Genomic DNA, 20,728 nt, shown 5'->3' on the forward strand with positions numbered 1-20,728 from the left:
CATGAGTGTGTCGAGAGTGAATCGCAGGGAGTTGTCAGTATGCGGCGCCGATGGCATCTGCCTGTCCTGTGAATGGGCATATATGTCCTGTGAATGGGTATGCATTTCATGCGAATGGGCATGTGCTGTTATGGTAGACATCAATGGCGAAGCCTGATTGAAGATGGTCGACACAGCGCGAGTGCCATTCTGCATGAGTTCACTTCTCACTTCGCTGTGAGGCGTTAGCATATCACATGCCAGTCGAATGGACTTTCACAACTGACCTTAGACCAACCAGCAGTTATTCACCACCACCTCTCCTTCCATCCCTCTCCAGCACCATCACATCAAACGATAACACTTCAACACCTTCCATATTCACCTCAATCCTTGAGATGGATCCCAAGCGTCCAGCAGAGACATCCGACCATGGCAGCCGCAAGAAACCTAGGATCGATGTGTCAATGAAAGCCTGGAAAGAGACCCAGAACGCGTTGCATCTGCTCGGTGAGGAACTTCGGCGGAAGGAGGCAGAGGTTGAGCAGCAGCAAAAGCAGGCGGCGGCGAAGGCTGAGCAGGACCGAGAGACCATTGTCGCACAGGCCCAAGAAATCAAGAACCAGAAGCTGCAACTTGACGGCGTGCGGGATTCATTCCGACAGTATCAACGCCGAAATGAACAAAGTTTGAGTGTTGTTGCGCAGAAGCAGTCAGAGGACGAAGGCAAACACGCGTCACAGATTGAAGCTCTGCAGGCCAAGCTTCTCAAAGCCCAAGGGGCTGCAGACAGATCCCAAGAGTTTGAAGTGATCAAGTCTACCGTCAACGTGTTGTCGAGCCAGGTCAAAGATCTCACTGGCACTTTAGAAAGATACCGGAAACAGGTTCAGGAGCTCACAGTAAGCGAAGCGGTCCTGATCCATGAAAAGCGTCACGGTCTTTGGGTTCTCGAGAGAAAGAGGTCAATACTGGAAAAGAGCCACGCCGAACGCTCCGATGATCTAGCTTGCCTGGTAGAGGCAATGGCCGCCACRGTCAAAATCAGAGAAGTGACCAAGGGTATGCAGCTCACCAATATGGGGCAATTTGGCGCAGCTCATGCGGAGTTGCGAACTGCTCTGACCCCGAAAGTACGCTCCGTGCTATTGAAGCACAGCGAGGCACAAGCCGCCGGTCTGTAAGGTGTCCATCGGCGACCGCCTGGGCAGGCAGGTGAATAGCGGACGAGACCCAGCGTGGTGGATGGCAGGTTTTCATTGAGGAATTAACTTGAGGTCCTGGTTTTATCTTCCGGTCATAGGAGCTAGAGCGTGGAATAGCATGCGACATGTGTGTACATATCTTCATCAGAATGCGTGTACGATGGCGTCTCACTCTCGATCAACGTTTCGGTCGTGATAGCCTGCATGAATTCTCATGCGCTGGTTTTCAGTACTGGCAGCATTTTTGTTGGTTCGAGGTGAGCCACACGTGTAGCTTTGCAACAGACAATGAGAATGGATCCTTTGTCGATGGATGCAATGCGGATGATCAGTCAAGACATGACGGAGAGCGAAAGTTTATTCCAAACCACGCGCGTCGACCGCGTCTGAGTTTCCGGAAGTGCACGGCAGATGCTTCGCAATCTCCTGCACCTGGCAGATACTGTAGATAGATGGCAACGACATCATCGGCCAACACAGCGTACACCTGACGAAGAGCTGCACTCGAATATTAAACACTATGGCGAATTCCGTTCATTTACGCAAACGACAGTTCCAGCCTTCGAACCAAACAACACTCGATTCTTTCTTCAACCGAAATGGCGACCCACGCAGTCCAAACTCGCCGATGTCTCCAGCCCTTCCGGAGGAGACCCAGGCATCTCTTCTCAGTGTCGGCATGAGGGTGAGAAAGGCCGTACCCGAGGGTTATCGTACCCACAAGACGGTAGGCCACGCCGGCTTTCCATTCCCTAGCTCCGCGCCGATTGCACAGCGACCTTCCTACAACGCGCCCATTCGGCCAACTCTCAGTCAGACCAACACGAGAGAGCTCGCGCCTTTCTGTGTACTACACAAGGTCGGAGGCTGGGCGGCGCAAGAAGTCACATCCTCGGCTCCGGCAGAATGGGATGACGATGGGGAGGAGGAGGACATGCCCGGTCTGTCATTCTCGCAATACACACCCTCTTCTTCGAACAACAGCTTCGTGGGTGTATCACAACAGTCCATTGGTAGCGCAAAGAAAAGATCATACGAGGATGACGTAGAAGACGACATGGACGCCTTCTTTGACCAGGTGGCTGCTGGAGATGCTGCTGCTCACCGTGACATAGCAAGGCCAATTGCCAGATTGAAGGGCTCTAGTCCGACCAAGACTGCTCAGAACAGTGTTGTTCGCATCCTGGATGTGGATGACTTTGAGGAAGCCGCTTTCTTGGCGCCGATTGAGGGCATGGAAGTCGACTAAGAAGAGCGTACTGAGAATTTGTGAAGGGACTGTCAAAGGCGTAACAAAGCGTTGGAGTTATCACTGTTGGTGGACATCCCTCAGGCGTTTGGGAAGGATTTGAGTGATACCCGTATTGAAGTGTTCTATATAGCTGTACAACCACCATTGTTGATCAACGCTTGTGCACGATATATCCTTCCGCTACTGACTCAATTGTAAGGTCATTCCAGCCATCGCATGCTGTTTCTCAAAGGACGTGGAGTTTTCCAGGTTGCATTCTGCTGACCCTATTCGAGATCTGCGGACTAGTCACTTAGTCCTGGTGGAGATTCACCTGGGCAACGACGCAAAAGCGATGCAAGAAAAGACTTTCGCCATTTCATTTCATCTCCGACATCACTTTCTCCGTTCCACCTAGCCTCGTGAACTACCACTTCGCGTGTCGGTTGTCAGTCTCTTCCTGTTCCTCGACCAAACAAAGCGCAAGTGACCCGAAAAACGAGTGTCGCGGGGAATCCACCCACTCGCCATAGGGTCCCACTTCAGATCGCTCTGCCCTGCACCGCATTTACCAGGGCCTACCTTCCAAACTTTCCCCAGTCACTTTTCCACGCCCACCACCAACAAGAGCGAAGAAGCTCGCAGCGAAACACCCAGTGCGCCTCAGAACCCGACCACCCAACATGGACGTCAACGCCGTCCTCACGGGCACCATCTCCCCCGGTAAGTGCCTCCAACGGCCCTCCCCCGCCCGCGAGACCGCGAATGCATTCGCTGCTGCTGCACTGTCACGCGCGCCCTTGGCGCTGCATACCACGGCCACCTGAATGCTGACCCTCTCTCAGACGCTAACGTGCGCGCGGCCGCCGAGCAGCAGCTCAACCAGGCCGCCGACCAGGACTTTGTACGTCCCCTCCCCCGTCCTCCCTTGCTCGGTCTTCGGAGCACTCCGCTAACCGCCTGATTTTATGCTAGCCCGGCTACCTCGTCACCCTCTCCCGCGAACTCGCCAATGATCAGGCCGACTCCTCAGTGCGCATGGCCGCGGGGCTCATGCTCAAAAACGCCTTTGCAGCCCGTGACTTTGCACGCCTGCGCGACGCCCAGCAGCGATGGCTCGAACAGATTGACCCACAGGTCAAGGCACAGATCAAGGCATTTGCTCTGCAGACCCTCAACACCAACGATGTACGGGCTGCACAGTCCGCTGCACAATTCATTGCCTCGATCGCGGCCATTGAGCTGCCACGCGAGCAGTGGCCAGAGCTCATGACAACACTGGTGGAGAATGTGGGATCCGGCACCGATCACCAAAAACAGGCCTCTCTCACCACCATTGGCTTCGTGTGCGAGACGGACGAGCAGGATCTCAGAGACAGCCTTGCCCAGCACAGTAATGCCATCCTCACTGCGGTCGTTCAAGGAGCCCGCAAGGAGGAGCCAAACGCCGAAATTCGGAACGCTGCCATCACAGCACTAGGAGATTCCCTCGAGTTCGTCCGCACCAACTTCGAAAACGAAGGCGAGCGGAACTACATTATGCAGGTCATCTGCGAGGCCACACAAGCAGACGATCATCGCATTCAGCAAGGCGCATACGGATGCCTCAACCGTATCATGGGCCTATACTACGAGAAGATGCGTTTCTACATGGAAAAGGCATTGTTCGGTCTCACAATTCAAGGCATGAAGAACGAGGAAGAGGATGTTGCAAAGCTTGCGGTCGAGTTTTGGTGCACAGTCTGCGAGGAGGAAATCAGCATCGAAGACGACAACGCCCAAGCACAGTCCGAAGGCAGCACTGAGCTGCGCCCGTACTTCAACTTCGCCCGCGTGGCCACTCAAGAAGTCGTGCCCGTGCTACTTGAACTGCTAGCGAAGCAGGATGAGGACGCAGGTGACGATKAATACAACGTTTCGCGTGCCGCGTATCAGTGCGTGCAGCTTTGGTCGCAGGCTGTCGGCAGCCAGGTTGTGCCACCAGTCCTCGGATTCGTCGAGAAGAACTTGAGGAGCGAGGACTGGCACTACCGGGACGCCGCTGTCTCTGCCTTTGGAGCCATGATGGAAGGTCCCGACGAGAAGGTCCTCGACCCGCTTGTCAAGCAGGCTCTCCCAGTCCTGATCAACATGATGGCCGACCAGCACATCCAGGTTCGGGACTCTGCCGCTTTTGCGCTGGGACGCATTTGCGAGGCAGTTTCGGATTCCATTGACCCGAACGAGCATCTTCAGTCTCYCATCACAGCCCTCTTCTCAGGTCTCGCATCACACCCGAAGATGGCAAGCTCTTGCTGCTGGGCTCTGATGAACCTTGCGGACCGATTTGCGGGTGAGCCAGGCTGTCAGACTAACGCTCTGTCACAACACTTTCAAGCCAGTGTACAGCATCTGCTTCAGCTGACTGAGAGCACCAACGAGAACACCCTCCGCACTGCAGCATACGAAGTCCTGAATGCTTTCGTGACCAACGCCGCAAACGATTCCGTCCAAATGGTTGCCAGCCTCAGCGATGTCATCATCGACCGCCTCGAGAAGACCATTCCACTCCTGACCCAGGTCGTCTCTGTTGAGGATCGTCTTACTCTTGATGAGATTCAGACATCTCTTACTTCTGTGGTCATGGCAATCATTCAGCGTCTGGAGCGTGAAATCGCACCTCAGGCTGACCGCATCATGAATCTCATGCTTGGCCTTCTTCAGGCTCTCCCACCAAAGTCCAGCGTCCCAGACACCATCTTTGCAACGATTGGCTCCTTGGCCAATGCCCTTGAGGGTGACTTTGAGAAGTACATGCAGTCTTTTGAGCCGTTCCTCACGAACGCATTGAAGAACCAGGAGGAGCCTCAGCTKTGCTCTATTGCCATTGGCTTGGTGACGGATATCACCCGTGCGCTTGACAGCAAGGTTCAGCCTTTCTGCGATGCTTTCATGAACTGCCTGCTAAACAACTTGAGGGTGAGTTCCAAACCTCTAGCGTCACCATCGCCATCGACCACAGAACTAACCTATTCACAGAGCACGACCTTGGGCAACCAGTTCAAGCCCGCGATTCTGCAGTCTTTCGGCGATATTGCCCAAGCCATCGGCGGTGCTTTCGAAAGCTACCTTTCCGTCGTTGCGCAAGTCTTGCAGCAAGCAGCTGGTATCAGCACACAGGAGAACGCTCAGAACTTTGAGATGCTGGATTACATTGTTTCTCTCCGTGAGGGAATCATGGATGCCTGGAGTGGCATTGTTATGGCTCTGAGGGCTTCAGAGAAGCGTAAGCATCTCCAATCTAAGCCACAATTTACCCTACTAATACCCTTCGCAGAGTCACTTCTTCTCCCATATGTGGAGTCGATCTTCCAGCTGCTGCAGAGCGTCTACAATGATCCAAACCGCACCGAGGCGTTACTGAGATCAAGCATGGGTGTACTCGGGTATGTCACTACTAGCCTCTATCTGCTGTGATAACTTTCTGACATTCTGTACAGGGACATTTCCGAGGCCTTCCCCAACGGCGAAGTCGCCCAGTACTTCCGCGCTGATTGGCTCACTGCCATGGCTCGCGAAACTCGCGCCAACAAGGAGTTCTCTCAACGAACTCAGGATACCGCACGCTGGGCCCGTGAGCAGATCAAGCGTCAATCTGGTAAGATACTGACACCCCCAATCGCATATTCGCAATGGTGCTCGCTGTGATGGTGCCGCCGACAAATCAAATCTCACTTGGGATGTCGCCGCCTGGCCTGTCGAATCAGCCTGACCGCCATTGACGAGTGTGTGACTATTATTATCTCAACAATCACTGACTCCCCCTTAGCTGCTGCAAGCAATGTGCAGATGTAGATCTTCATGCATCACATGCAACCTTCCCTTCCCCATGCCCAATGCCTGGCCATGTCATGTCATGAGTAATCCATCCGGCTTACTGTGTGTCAAGTTTGGCGCCCCGATGAACGAATCTGGAAACCCAACGATGACCAGAATTCTTGCCTCGGACTCCCTGCCAACACTCCCAATGCTGGTGATCTTCCAAACAGTACGGCACACACCAGAAGCAGCCCCGTCCGCCCGCACCTTCCCGTGTTGCCGCCATATATTGCGGCTCCAAATTCCCTGCCCCAAGACGACCTCCCCCGACCCTAGTCATCCCCCGACATGTCAAACGGATCGGGAATCCTCCCCTACATGAAGCACTCAATATCATGTATCAACACATGATAGCTCACCTGCACGACACCACGCACGAGACACCAGCCCGCATCGATACCCACATCACATTGGCCCATTGTCTGACACCCTCCCGACGCGCAAGCGAATGATATTACGGATGCATAGCGAAGTGACGGAATCACTGGCGCCGGTATGAGAAATATGGACTAGGAAAGTTCAATGAATCCCATCCTGGCAAAGACTCCGTCGGATGCTATGCTATAGACTTTTGCGCCAAGACGTACAAGATGCTGATCGACCTTGAACAAGACAAATATCCCCATGATATCCCACCCGTGTGCACGTATTCTTGATGTGATTTACGCCGTGACGTGGCTAAAGAGTTGACATGGCTAGCAGCTGCAAACGTCTTTGCTTGTCGAATTTTAGATTTGCTGACATGGAAAAGACGCAGAGCCAGCCGAGAACAGGTCGAAACACTTCCGAGCGAGGAACGATTCGCCGACGGCAGAAACGAATGGAACCATACATATTGTGGCCACAGTCGACGGTTGGGTGTGAGTGGGCTGTTTATTAGTCCCCTGAGCGTGGCTGAGAGAGCGTGGGACCTTTTTGGGAGGGTGTAGATGTCTATGCGGCAGTTTTGGGATTGTTACAGAACTTTTCTTCGTTTGCTTGAGTAGGGAAATTACAGGATTGTTCATTGGACTTTTGCACGTGAGGTACTGTCAAAGTCAAGATGATAAGATCTATTTGTGCTAGGATACAATACGTTACTGTTGTCTGCATGGCGCTTCTCTCGATGCTAACCCCTGGTGCTCTGCCCCGGATTCTCATATCTATGTATGGGCTTCTAGTTGAAGAAGCAGGAGCTAACAACACTCAGGCCTTGATCACACTCACGAGCCTTCTAACCCGCATTCCCAATCGCGACAAGCGAGATTCTTCTAGACTGCTTCATTCTTCTAGACTGCTTCATTCTTCTAGACTGCTTCATTCTCCCAGACTGCTTCATTCTTCATCACCAGCCAAACTCCCGCCAAAGAACAACCGCGGAAACGACGCTTTGGCAACTTGACGATTGCTTCCGCCGCAGCCTCATCGATCTTCTCACCGTCCACATCTGCAATCTGATATTTAATCATGTTGAGACTTCTATCCACGAGAGATTCTCCGTTCTCAAACTCCCGCCTGTATTTGGTTTTCCGCTGGTGAGCTTCCCATGCCAGCTGCTTCAAACTCGCTGCTTTCCACAATTTCACGGCTGCAGTCTCGCTTTCGCTCAGAGACTTGCCGGGCTTGATGAATCCTGCAATGTGCTGGACTCGGTTCGGAGGTGCGATCCAATCGCCTCGCGAGTTGACAGAGTTGGGTGAGTCGTCTGGTACGTCTTCGAGCTCGGAGAGGACTTGATGCAATGGACTGCTGGCGATATCAGGCGGTGCGTGGCGGGATGAACACAGTGAGGGAATGCGTAGAGCATCGTCTACTGTCAGCTCTCTCATGGCTCCGTCTAGGGCTAGCTCATTCGTGTAATAGTCCCAGTCCACTGGCGTCTCTGAGCGAAGCTCATCGTGTCTTGATTCTGCGGCCTGTGTCTCGAGTGGATCTGTGTCTTGGTGAATCCTGATGCCCGGAGATCCGGGAGTCTTGTTGAAGTCTCCTGTCCAGAGTCTCTCGAAACACGCTAGACAGAAGTAGAATGGTTTCGACAGCTGCCATACTTGCTGTCCAGGTCTTAGGGTGAGGTAGAAGTGGCCGGATGGCATCGAAGTTTTGGTGTATTGGCAGTCTATCAGAAGTCAGTACCACTTCACACGTGCAGGTCGTGAGGAGACGTTTGAAGCGCTCCGGAGTGTATGTTTGGAAGACATACCTGGCAGTAGACACTCGTAGTTATCTTTGCATGACGTCTCGGAAATTGTGCGCTCCAAAACAAGAGCAGAACCCGTCTCCAACATGTGCCGCACAGCATTCTCGAGCGCGGGACCTTCCATTGACCGCCGCTGCTTCGTCTGCCGATCCTCCCACAGCTGTACTTGCGAGGGCAGCTGATCAGGGTCGTCCTCCAGCCAGACAATCGAGTATGAGGTCCCATGTCCATCAACGTCGCGAGACTTATGACCCTGGTGATAGACCAAGCCGTCTTGTTTGTCGACCTTCTCGAAATCGTCTTCGAAGATCTCGTTCATGCGCAGCTCCCCGTTTGTCACTGTGTAGCCATTCCGCTGCATGAAGGTAGCAGAATCCAGTGGAAGCTTTCGAGGTCGCACAGATCGGTCATTGATTGGTGTCCAGCTTGGGTAGATCAGAGGAGAATGCTGCTCGTGTTGAGAAGGGTAGTCGAAAGCATCCCCATTTGCCGACTCAAGATCGTCGAGGCTCTGCTCTACATCGCTGCGCGTACGATGGTCCGCTTCCACCAGGTGATGAGGAAGAAAGTCGTTGGGTTTGGATCGCAAGTCGGACTCTGGGTGATATGCCAGCGGTGGGAAGTGAGGCGGTGTTGCCATGTCTCCAAGGTCCACGATGCCGCCTGCAGAATACTGAGTTCTGGAGGGCTTGCGCCGCGGAGGTTGGGGTGCGCTCATGGTTACAAATGATGTCGTGTCCGTCGCGTGCCTGATGGTGCTGGAAGAAGTCCTTGTCTCGGTGAAGCCAACGCCGAAACCTGATGGAGGGCAGGCGTGGCTTCCACGACAGTCCAGTAGCAGCATACATCTCTTCCCAATTCACGTGAATGATCAGAGCGACGACAGCTCATGTTTGATGGAGGAATGTAATGCATCAAGAACGATGCGAGCACGCTCAGATAAATGGACATGGGAGAGATTTGAATGCATACTTACTTACTCGTCTTGTCCACTCTCTCATACAACACCATCTATGTTCGTGGACTTGTGCCGATAGCAATGCGGCAGCAACTGGACAACATTGTTCTGCACATGAATTTCCGCCGCCACTTTCATGCGCCTTTGCCAATTCCCACCATGGCATGGCCTGCCCGACGAATTGTGCACGACAACCCTTTTCTCGCCCGTTAAAGTCTGTTTGAAATGACCTGCCGTCTCCGTTCCTCCACCATCACATGCCAAGGATCTCATCTTGAGGTTTGACAGTCCAGACGGATTTCAGGCAAAAGAGATGACCTTTGCTTCAAGATGGACGGGATGGTCTGCATAAAAATGGTGTGACATGGGTGAAGTTGGTGTCTCAAGCGCGTCGGACACCCGGTTTCTGCGCTTGCCGAAACGCGCCATGCAGTGGGTGGCGAGATTCTACCCTACGGCTCGGAAGATCTCAGGAGATCTCTACATTAGACGGGTGCATCGTAGCATTTCTTCACGCTCTTTGTTTTCTGTTGTCCTCCTCAAATATTTGGGACTCTTTTCTCTGTCGGTCCTACGAACATTAAGCAATAGTTTACGCCACAGGAACCTGAGAATCATGCCAGGCCGCACACTACCGACACTGCCCAGTGCAGAGGTCGCTTCACACAACACCGCAAAGTCGTGCTATGTAACGATTGGGACAAAGGTGTACGATATCACACCCTTTCTGGACGATCACCCCGGTGGCGGCGACCTCATTCTGGACTATGCTGGACAGGATGTCAAAGAGGCGATGGAAGACGTAATCTCACATGCACACAGCGAGAGCGCATGGGAGATTCTCGACGATTACCTGATCGGTTTCGTTGCGACAGAGAAGGTCTTGGAAGCGGTGAAGCACAGTGACGACCCGTTCAGCGTACTACCCATGGAGCCAAATTCAAAGGGAATGAAGGAGCTGGACAAGAGCAACAATGGTGCAGTGTCAGAAGTGGAAGCCCGGGATCAAGTTGTGGCGAACGGCAAGGGAGAGGGCAAGGCAGTGTACGAGTCGACGGGAATGAGTTCAGAGGCAGATCTCAGTAAGGAAACCGACTTGACGCAGGACTACACCAAGCACAAGTTCCTGGACTTGAACAAGCCTCTGCTTATGCAGGTTTGGTTCGGCGGCTTCAGCAAGAAGTTCTACCTCGAGCAGGTGCATCGACCACGACACTACAAAGGTGGGGAGAGTGCACCACTATTTGGCAACTTTCTCGAGCCTCTCACCAAGACGCCCTGGTGGGTTGTCCCCATGGTATGGCTCCCTCCCGTGGCTTTCGGAACAGTGCTATCTGGCATCCATTTGGGCTTCCCCGCGCTCCCCTTGTACTGGGCTGTTGGACTGTGCATATGGACGCTGGTCGAGTACGGCCTACATCGCTGCCTCTTCCACCTTGACGACCACCTCCCAGATAACAGAGTTGCCATCACACTGCACTTCCTACTTCATGGAATCCACCACTACCTTCCGATGGACCGACTACGCCTTGTCATGCCACCAACACTTTTCATTATGCTGGCAACACCCTTTTGGAAGCTTGCTCACACCGTCTTCTTCTACAATTGGTATGCTGCGACCGCGGTATATTGCGGTGGCATCTTCGGATACATCTGCTATGATCTGACTCATTACTTCCTACACCACAAAACGTAAGCATATTCCCTGTCCAAATCAATCAGTTCCCTCGCTAACCTATTTTGCAGCCTTCCGGCCTACTGGCGCGAATTGAAGAAGTACCATCTCCAGCATCACTTCATGGACTATGAGAATGGGTTTGGTGTCACCAGCCGGTTCTGGGACAGAATCTTCGGCACAGAGTTGGCTCCACCGCCGACGCCAAAGGTGCTCAAGACGACATGAGTTTGGTGCAATGCACTCGGACAGAACAACACACAGCATCGATAGGACATCGACATGGCAGGGAACATAACGGCAACTACGCATCGTAGAATAGATACCCATTGTGATGATAGTAATTATAATGCCGACCACTTGGTCACAGCGTTCGATTTGATATACACACACTCGATGGATGGCATGACATGACATGCGGCATTTTATATCTTTGACTATGAAGGTACCATCAAATCCGCCAGAGGAAGAAGTGGTGGAGCAACTGCGTGTATTACAGTGAATCTTACATCATGGAAGACTGTACATTGCATCAACAACACGCTTTATCCACCATCCACAGCAACATCACATTCCATCCTGCGGCATTATATCTTTGATACCACCGAATCCGCCCCATCAAACATTGGTACGGAGCCTGCCAGAATTTGAGCCGCGAAGAAAAGCTTATTCTAAATCCCTGCTAGCCGCGGCCTCGACCACGTTCAACCTTTTGGTCCCTCCTTCGCACCGACTTCCACGTGCACGTCGTGGTCACTTCGCTGTTCGACACTCTACCACAATAGCATAAGCAGGTGAAGGCTGAGAGAGCTCTTCGGTGAATCACATTCGGTCACCAGCGCTCCGCCGCCAAGTTTGCTCCGCGACATCACGCGCACTTCGACAAAACCTTCAGAACACTACCTCCGAGAACAGACTTCCACCTCCTCGCGCATCAACCGCACCGACCTCACCCATTCCACATCGCAACACTGCCTGCACCATATCCGAATATGGCGTCCTACCAGAACATTGACGAGCTCATCGAGACCGAGGCTGCCAAGGTCCACGAGAAACTCGCGCGCGAGCGTCAGAACAAGAATGGCGGCGGTCCCATGGATATCGAGCCGAGCACCAAGACCGACAGAATGATCAAGGTTGAGAAGACTGACGACGACTACTACCGCCCAAGCAGCAGTAGCAGCAACCGCGGCCATCCTATGGGGCCACCACGCTCCTCGACCGACAGGTACATGAATGAGCGCGAAGAAAACAACGAGCGCCGTGCTCGGCGGTCCAGGGACATTGGTGACGATGACGCGGCTGCTGCCCGTCGCGGCAGTCATGGCGGCAGCGACAAGGACAGCGCTAACGGCTCCATACGCAGCAAGGCGAGAAGCCGCTCACCCCGGCGCGAGCACCGCCGTGTCGAACGCTCCCGTGAACGTCAATCTCGTGACAACTATCACAACTCTGGCCGTCGTGGCGATGACAGCTATCGGCCTGGAGATCGTGGACACGACGGACGTCGCGGATATGAGCGCAGCAGATATGACGACGACTACCGCGGTGGCGGCGGAGGCGGCAACGGCTATGGAAGACGTGGAGGCCGCGATGGACGTGACGACCGTGGTCCACGTGATGGAGGAGGTCGTGATGGAGGCCACCGCCGTCGTTCCCCACCACAGATGCCGACCGAGGATGAACGCGACAAGCGCACAGTCTTTGTGCAGCAGCTCGCTGCTCGTCTTCGCACCAAGCAGCTCAAGGATTTCTTCGAGATGGCGGGACCAGTTGCTGATGCACAGATTGTCAAGGATCGCGTGAGCCAGCGCTCAAAAGGGTGAGTCTTTCGTGCTTTGGCATGCAAACTACAGCTTGATTGCGATCATATGCTAACACTCGACAGTGTCGGGTACGTCGAATTCAAAGATGAAGAGTCAGTGCAGAAGGCCATTCAGATGACTGGCCAGAAACTATGCGGTATTCCCATCATCGCACAGCTCACAGAGGCAGAAAAGAACCGCCAGGCTCGTACCACCGAAGGCCAGCCAACCCAATCCAACGGAATTCCATTCCACCGCCTGTACGTCGGAAACATCCACTTCAGTATTACTGAGGAGGACTTGCGRTCCGTCTTCGCACCATTCGGCGAATTGGAATTTGTACAACTCCAGAAGGAGGACACTGGTCGCTCAAAGGGCTACGGCTTCGTTCAGTAAGTTTGATCAGTCAGCTCTACCATACCAATACTGACTTTGAAAAGGTTCATTGATCCCACCGAAGCAAAGGATGCTCTCGACAAGATGAATGGATTCGAGCTCGCCGGACGTCCAATTCGCGTGGGCCTGGGCAACGATAAGTTTACGCCGGAGTCTACTACCGTCTTGCTTCAACGTTTCGGTTCCCAGGCTCACAACGCTCAGACGCAGCAGGGTTCCTCATTCTCCGGAATGGGTGGTCGGGGCGCTCACGCGGGTGGCGCCAGCAGCTTCGACCGCCCCGCAGCGGCACGCGATGCTGACAAGACAGGTGGAGCCAGCGCTCTAGACGACACCGATGTTGGAGGTGTCAACTTCTCCAACTACAGTCGAGAGTCTCTTATGCGTAAGCTTGCGCGCACTGACGAGCCTGAGCAGAAGATCGCTCCCAAGACACAGAAACAGCCCGCCGTGGTTCAACCCACCGCCTCTCGCTGCGTCCTCATCAAGAACGTCTACGATCAAGCCACGTAAGTTTGCTGACCTAATCCTACCCACATTTCTTGTTGCAATACTCATGACCATCACAGGGAGACCGAGCCAGGCTGGCAGAAAGAACTCGAAGGCGAGATGCGCGTCGAGTGCGATGCAAAGTATGGCAAGGTCATCCACCTCGGCCTTGCTTTGGACAACAATGACGGCGAAGTCTACGTCAAGTTTGACCGYGTACAGGGTGGCGAAAACGCCGTCAAGGGCCTCAACGGTCGCTGGTTCGGCGGCAGGCAGCTCACGGCTTCCTACGTCGTCGACGCGGTCTACAACATGATCTTTCCCAAGGCTCCGAACTGATGCGAACATACCTGGACTCCAACGTAAGTTTGTGTGATTGTGCTTTCCCCCTCTTCATGCATCGGTGGCGGATGGGCAAAGACAGGCAGACAGGCAGGCAGGCAGGCAGTGAAAGTGAGTGAGTCATAGGAAGTGTACATGGAAGTGTACATGGAAGTGTACAAGCGGAAGTGGAAGTGAAAGGATGCGAATGAATGCGCAATACGGCGCAAGGGAGCGTAGGTCAGACATCTGTACGTACGCTTCCAAAAAAAGAAAACTGTTACGCAAACCTTGTAGTCTGCCGACTCTACTAGTGAATCGACGGAATGCTCGTGGGCAGATGGCTATGAGCACAGTAGGAAGCAGCGTTGTAATGTCGCATCGAACGATGTCTTTCAGATCTTAACAGGTCTGCAACCTCACCCATCTCAAGCTGGACATTTTCAAAAGCCTCGGCTGCAATGAACAGCATCGGAGGAAGCACAACCTATCAGATGATTCAGATCTCCAGTTTTTCGAACTGTGCTGCAGCAATTCTGCATGCTCCACAATCCTTCAGGCTTCCCTCCATCCTCATGCCACTTCAAATTCCCCATACCACTTCCCGTCCGACACGAATGCGGCGGTCGCGACTCGCGAGAACAAGGGCGTCTCTCGCCTTAATACGCAATACCGCGCATAAAAGATGAGAAGGCGCACCAGCGAAAGATGCTGTCGGCAGAGATATATTCAATCTAAGCGATGATATGCCATATACAGCCTTCTATTTCTACAAGATCAAAAAATAAATGGCGCCCCCGCAAGACCATGAAGAAACTCCCAAACCAGAAGCAAATCCAACAACATTGTCAGTCACAGGCGCCTACCTAGAACGCCTAACAATCAAATGCATCAACTGCATAAACACCCACGATTTCGCCTTCCAAACTCCCCCAGGCCGCGAAGTCACAGCACACGTCGCCGCAGATTTCACCGCACGTTTCGCACGCTGGCCTGGTCAAGAATTCGATTTTAAAGGTGTTTGTGATGCTTTGAGTGGATTGGAAGGGTTTGATGAGATTGTTATAAGAAATATTTCTTCTGCGGTGGGAAGTAGGAGTGCTACGGTGTTTTTGGAATTGGAGATGATGGGTATGAAACCTGGGTTGAGGTTGAGTGCTGTTGCGGAGTTGGGGTGGAGGAGGGAGGGGGAGGGGGGGGGAGTGGATGTGGTGGAGGTATGATAATTTGTGGAATATGATTGGGAATGGGGGGTTTGTTTGATGATGAGATTGGATTTGGATGGATGGATGGATGATTGAGATTCTGGTGTTTTGCTGTTGGGTTTCGCGATTGGACTGCATGGATTCCGAAGCTGCTGGGTATGTTGGAGATGGAACATGATCGCAACCGAAAGGATTTTTGTCCGAGATGTCTTGAGGGTCCACTCGACGAGAGCATTCTTTGGTTCCATGGTTTGTTTCCGCGATGGCTCGAACGATAAAGAGCTTCCATTCTCTCGACTCCCGGCAACGACTTCCGATGAACACCTCGGGAAATATATTGGAATTTTGCGCAACGTTGGACCAAGAGAACTCAACACTACTGAGTTCATCACTACCATGAAGTATCAAAGAAGCTTCTGCGTTGGCGGCAGTTTTCTTGCGCACCACAATCTTGGCGATCTGTTTACTTTCGCATGGTASAAYGGTTTCGCGGTCTATTCCAAACCTGCTGTGCAAGCCATCACGATTCACAGGGTCTCATGTTCATATACGGTGTGAGACTCGTTGGTCTTGTCATCTCGGGGTGTTTGTGAGAAGGGAGGAATAGCTGCACCCTTGGATGTCTTTACAGTGGAGCAGCAAGGAGTGCATTCGGAGACAGTGGAAGATGGAATGATGCTGGAACATTCAATGTGGCCATAGCCTTTATCTTGCTATAGAAATTTCCACAGACTGGCCATAGTAGTCCCCAACGCCAGCCCGGGTCATGAATCGGAATAAAAAGTGTCTTGTCTATCGTCGAGCTTCAGCAATTGACACAAGCCCGTGAAATATAACCATTTACTCAAGCGGAGTAAGTAGCAGTAAGAGTCGTTGTGATTGTGCTCGTGTAGGCGGTGATGGATCCAGAGGTGACCTATTCATTCCAGTCAGTTTCATTCATTCATTCATTCGCTCGATCGAGGCTGTGAGTTGACTTACAGTAGTTGTCTTGGGGCTCTGAATGCATGAGCAAGCAGTGGACATGCAGACATCACCAATAGCGCTGTAGGATTCCATCAACTGGGCGTAGGAGTCTGACATGACTGCACGGCGCTTGTTGCGGGATGCTACGCCGTTCTGGGTTGGAGTAGGGGTGATTGTAGGTGATGGCGTGAATGTAAAGGTTGGCTGTGGGTCGACTGTGGGGGTGGCTGGTACATCGGAGGAAGAGCTGGATGCACTGTAGGTTGCTGTTGGGTAGACACCGGGAGCAGTTGCCGAGTCGGTCGTGGAAGCTCCGTATGTTGCTGAGGGAGAGACGTAACCTGGAATGGTCATGCTCTGGTGGTATGTCTCCGTCACCCACATGGTGGAGTGGCCTCCGGTTACTGTGACGGTCGAAGTTGTGCCAGGGTAGCTAGCCCAGCAAGCGGACTGGGCAGGAGCATAGCTAACGTACGCCTGCATGGCAGCGTAGGGAGATTGAGAGCAGACATCTCCTCCACGGCGGCCGAACAGAGCGGTCGTACCGCTGGCGAACACTAGGGCTGTGGAAACGTAGCGGGAGAACATGGTGAACGAGTGAACCAGGTCTTTTGCTGTTGCTAGAGTGAGAAAGGTGGATGAAAGAGTGTGAAAGGGAAGAAAACCCAGAAAAGACTTGACGAAGCTTGACGACGATGATGAAGATGATGATGATCCGATGGTTTGATGAGACAGGATTCGTTCTCTTTGATGTGATCGACTGCTCGCCCGGCTTGTCTGTGCGATTCCCTCTCCCCTAGTAGACATTGTCTATGCCGCTTCCAGGCATCAGATGGACTGCAAGGCTGAACTCTAGTCGGGGAGTGAAATTGACTCGTCACCCACGACGGCGATACTGGTGGCCTGATTGCACGCCGTGTGTGGTGGCGGACATGTGGTGCGGCTTGACGCCTTGAGAACTCTACTCCTTTTGATCTCATCAAACGTAGTGTGAGTGCCACGGGCGTCGGCGTCTAGTGCTGACCGGAAGAGATGTTTTGGTCTTGCGATCCGACTGATTGATCGTAAAGGAGGTGCTCGTCAAGAAAACGATCTTGGTCCTGCGGTCTCATCATGCCACTTCATCACCGCTTCATAACTGGCGACCCCAAACCGATGGTCTCATCACAATCGTGAAAGCGCGTATTCTTATCGGGAGGAAGAAGTGAGTCTGCAGATCCAAATCATCACAATGTTTAGTAGTAAGTAAGCGACGGGTTGGCGTTGAGGCTTGCTTCACACTAGCTCCAAAGCTTAATGACAAGCGGTAGCGGAGGCGCTTGACGAACCACAGACCGCAGTTTCACATGTCCACTGACCGGGTTGTGGGAAAGTTACAGCGATGGCTCCCTTTTCGGGGCCTTCCCAACAGTCGAGCGATGAAGTTTATCGTTACACCAACACACTTCACCTCATCAATTCCGCTCCAAGAAACCAGCTTCCACGAGGCCAAAGATATGACATGTCTCTACTCGGCAGGCTTCTTTCATCTCGACGGCGCTATGTTGCAAATCTTCGCAACTTTCTGATCTTCCTGGTTGCCATTTTCATACTAAACAATACTCGACCCTGGTCTCGATCAAAACCGGAGCCAGACCATAGCACATCAGCCGCTCGAGATACATTTTCCGAGAACGGAGGACTTCGTTGTAGAGATCTTCCAGGCGCAAATGACACTGTTGTCGTCCTCAAGACGGGAGTGACGGAGTTCGAACACAAGCTTCCGGTTCACATTGATACAACTTTGAGATGCTATCCGAACTATCTCATCTTCAGCGACCATGCGGAAACTTTCAGAGGAGTCGAAATTATTGACTCTCTGGAGCCAGTGTCTCCGAAGATGAAGTATGAGCATTCTGACTTTGAGTTTTACCTACGAGTGCAGGAGAGTGGTCGGGCTGCACTGAAGCAGAATGAACTCAGCAACAAGGCTGGTTTTAATCGGCATCCCAATGATGTTGATAAGATGGGTATGGGAGGATGGCGCTTGGATAAGTGGAAGTTCCTACCAATGTACAACCACACGTAGGTCATTTCCCAACAATCGACGATGTGATCATACCATTAATCTAATCATTTCTATTGCAGATACCATCTCTATCCAGGCAAAAAGTGGTATGTCTTCATCGAAGCGGATACTTACATGTTCTGGTCAAACATGCTCAAGTACCAAGCATCCATGGATCATACGAAGCCCATATATGCCGGAGCGGATCTCTTCATTGACTGGACTTTATTTGCCCATGGAGGTGCCGGCATTCTGGTTTCTCAAGCTGCGATGAAACTCTTCGTTGATGAGTACCTGGTGCACTCTGAGGACTGGGAATTTTTCACGGAGCGCCACTGGGCTGGTGACATAGTTCTGGGCCGTGCTTTTAATGCCGCAGGAGTGCATCTCCTCCCGGCCTGGCCTCACTTCCATCCTCATGCTCCTGGAAATGACACATATTACTGGGCAGACGATGACCGTCGTTTCTGGTGCTACCCTGCGATATCATATCACCACGTAACGCCAGAGGTCGTGGGAGATCTCTGGCGATTCGAGCAGGAATGGATAGAGTCGGAGTATCGATCTGGGAGTCAATCTGGAGGAAAAGAAGCTTCTCTGGCCGTTGATTCGGGTCAGCTAGCATTGAAACGCCGAGAGATTTTCATCAATTATATCCATGGCAAAATGAGGCACACTCAGMACCAATGGGACAACAACTGTCTCGACGATTACGGCATTTTGCCCTCTATGGATGCATGCCGCGCCCTCTGCGAGACGGTAGAAAGATGTCTACAGTGGCGATTTGACTCGACTACGAGCAGATGCCACTTGAATGGCGAGGCTCGATGGGGTGATGCTGCACCAAATACAGGATACATCTCAGGCTGGATGTACGAGCGAGTAGAAGCATGGATCGCGGAACAGGTTCCTTGTGGAAAAGAAAGTTGGGTGACAGAGTGAAGCATCTACAATGTAAGAAGTTGGCAGATTTTATCGAGCCAGTCGATGTTGTGGTTGAAGGAGAAGAGCATAAAGCCGACTGGTCGTGGACTCGCTCGGATGGAAGCCCCTGACAGGGATTGCTTCTTGGCATGGGGAGAGAGGTGAATCCGGCTTTGGTCCTTCGAGTCGACGAGTTGATGAGTGGCAGTTGCGGCGTTGCGGCCATGAGTTACCGCCCCCTCGATTGTTTTCATTTTGGCCTGGAGCTAATAGGTTGAGGGGGAGGAGCGGACCGACGCCATCCGGGTGGTGTGTTCAATCGAGTCAACCGCTGGTCTGCGAGGCTAAAAAGTAAAGTCTCTATCGCTTCGGAGTCTATTCCGCTGCATCGGGAGCGATGTTTAGCATGGTCCGATGCTCGGCGACTTTGCCGTGTTCCTTATGCAAGATGTTCCATTACCAGACAGTGTCATCGAGTTGTCAATAGATCGCTAAAAACGTACAGACCACTTCGGCATGCCTTTGCTATTCGGCAAATATTCTTTTGGTACAGCAAGTACCACGCTAGCATTTATAGCCAATTCTCCATTAATTGAGACATTCCATGAACACTTTTGTTTTGGTGCCTGCCCAGATTTTTTTTGATCCGCGCAGCCGGTAGAGCCACACCAGCTTCCAGATTAAGTTCAGGGGCAACGCCACTAGTACCGTCTGCCAAGCCTTGTGTCAGACGACCAATGAACCGCTTTTGCCTTGCAGCATCTCCTATATGCGTCCATTATCCTATTCCAGCAACTGCGCGATTCAATCCGTTTGCGGAGGCGACGATTGGCCTTTTTGCCCATCGAAGTATTCCACGTGCATCTATCTCTCTACGATTTGCTTCTGCAAACACGACTTTTCCCTGCTGGACATTATCGTTGATTTGCGTGATTACTGTCCAGGAGCCCTTTCACCTACTACTCACACAATGCGCTGCCGCCACGCAGCACAGCCGGCCACATTCCTTACCATATTATTGACTTCCTGTTCGCTGGCATGGAGTCAAGACCTACCTTTTTCTTGCGAACATGAATACGGCTTGGCCAAACCCGATGCAGACCTCCACCACTTCATAACGGTATGGAACTACCTAGTCATTGCGGCAAAATGCTCTCCTCCACATATATATACTCCGTATACTAAGAAGACACAACGTTCTAGAGACCCGATCTACGAGCCCCGATTTTTAATGTTTCCATCCACGACAAACAAAAGACTGGTCCAGGATTACTTTTCGTTGCACCTTATGCCGAGACGGACGGCCATAGACCCCGTAAAGAATTTCGAACTGCTCAAGTAGGACCACATATCTATGACCTACAAGGCGTAAGTGTCCTCCTTGCTACTTCCTTCCTCCCACTTATGGAATGCAACTCATTCATTACTAGGATCTCATATGGAGCGGAGCAGCACTCTTCTCCAACCGCCCAACCCACGATTTCCGAGCAACC

At 52.4% G+C, this 20,728-nt stretch overlaps 8 protein-coding genes; 6 read left to right on the top strand and 2 right to left on the bottom strand.

The window, feature by feature from the left end:
• Positions 1 to 377: 377 nt before the first annotated feature.
• Positions 378 to 1,163, top strand: RCC_05917 (uncharacterized protein; the record flags this gene model as incomplete). Its single annotated transcript, XM_023771181.1, has 1 exon — positions 378 to 1,163. The coding sequence occupies one exon, from the start codon at positions 378 to 380 to the stop codon at positions 1,161 to 1,163; it is 786 nt and encodes a 261-aa protein (XP_023626949.1).
• A 541-nt stretch (positions 1,164 to 1,704) lies between these two features.
• On the top strand, positions 1,705 to 2,433 carry RCC_05918 (uncharacterized protein; the record flags this gene model as incomplete). Its single annotated transcript, XM_023771182.1, has 1 exon — positions 1,705 to 2,433. One exon carries the CDS (start codon positions 1,705 to 1,707, stop codon positions 2,431 to 2,433), a length of 729 nt encoding a protein of 242 aa, XP_023626950.1.
• A 665-nt stretch (positions 2,434 to 3,098) lies between these two features.
• Positions 3,099 to 6,249, top strand: RCC_05919 (probable importin beta-1 subunit; the record flags this gene model as incomplete). XM_023771183.1 has 7 exons in its annotated part: positions 3,099 to 3,138; positions 3,261 to 3,319; positions 3,391 to 5,373; positions 5,434 to 5,680; positions 5,732 to 5,840; positions 5,895 to 6,052; positions 6,224 to 6,249. 7 exons carry the CDS (start codon positions 3,099 to 3,101, stop codon positions 6,247 to 6,249), a joined length of 2,622 nt encoding a protein of 873 aa, XP_023626951.1.
• Positions 6,250 to 7,559: 1,310 nt separating this feature from the next.
• On the bottom strand, positions 7,560 to 9,167 carry RCC_05920 (uncharacterized protein; the record flags this gene model as incomplete). XM_023771184.1 has 2 exons in its annotated part: positions 7,560 to 8,368; positions 8,453 to 9,167. 2 exons carry the CDS (start codon positions 9,165 to 9,167, stop codon positions 7,560 to 7,562), a joined length of 1,524 nt encoding a protein of 507 aa, XP_023626952.1.
• Positions 9,168 to 10,023: 856 nt separating this feature from the next.
• Positions 10,024 to 11,310, top strand: RCC_05921 (related to fatty acid hydroxylase; the record flags this gene model as incomplete). XM_023771185.1 has 2 exons in its annotated part: positions 10,024 to 11,099; positions 11,154 to 11,310. The coding sequence occupies 2 exons, from the start codon at positions 10,024 to 10,026 to the stop codon at positions 11,308 to 11,310; spliced, it is 1,233 nt and encodes a 410-aa protein (XP_023626953.1).
• Positions 11,311 to 12,074: 764 nt separating this feature from the next.
• On the top strand, positions 12,075 to 14,111 carry RCC_05922 (related to RNA splicing factor Pad-1; the record flags this gene model as incomplete). XM_023771186.1 has 4 exons in its annotated part: positions 12,075 to 12,904; positions 12,971 to 13,279; positions 13,328 to 13,792; positions 13,853 to 14,111. 4 exons carry the CDS (start codon positions 12,075 to 12,077, stop codon positions 14,109 to 14,111), a joined length of 1,863 nt encoding a protein of 620 aa, XP_023626954.1.
• A 2,031-nt stretch (positions 14,112 to 16,142) lies between these two features.
• On the bottom strand, positions 16,143 to 16,852 carry RCC_05923 (uncharacterized protein; the record flags this gene model as incomplete). XM_023771187.1 has 2 exons in its annotated part: positions 16,143 to 16,214; positions 16,280 to 16,852. The coding sequence occupies 2 exons, from the start codon at positions 16,850 to 16,852 to the stop codon at positions 16,143 to 16,145; spliced, it is 645 nt and encodes a 214-aa protein (XP_023626955.1).
• Positions 16,853 to 17,645: 793 nt separating this feature from the next.
• On the top strand, positions 17,646 to 19,253 carry RCC_05924 (uncharacterized protein; the record flags this gene model as incomplete). XM_023771188.1 has 2 exons in its annotated part: positions 17,646 to 18,328; positions 18,392 to 19,253. 2 exons carry the CDS (start codon positions 17,646 to 17,648, stop codon positions 19,251 to 19,253), a joined length of 1,545 nt encoding a protein of 514 aa, XP_023626956.1.
• Between the last annotated feature and the right edge of the window lie 1,475 nt (positions 19,254 to 20,728).

This window comes from Ramularia collo-cygni (assembly GCF_900074925.1).
Source record: "Ramularia collo-cygni strain URUG2 genome assembly, contig: RCC_scaffold08, whole genome shotgun sequence".
In the NCBI taxonomy this organism is placed as follows: domain Eukaryota; kingdom Fungi; phylum Ascomycota; class Dothideomycetes; order Mycosphaerellales; family Mycosphaerellaceae; genus Ramularia; species Ramularia collo-cygni.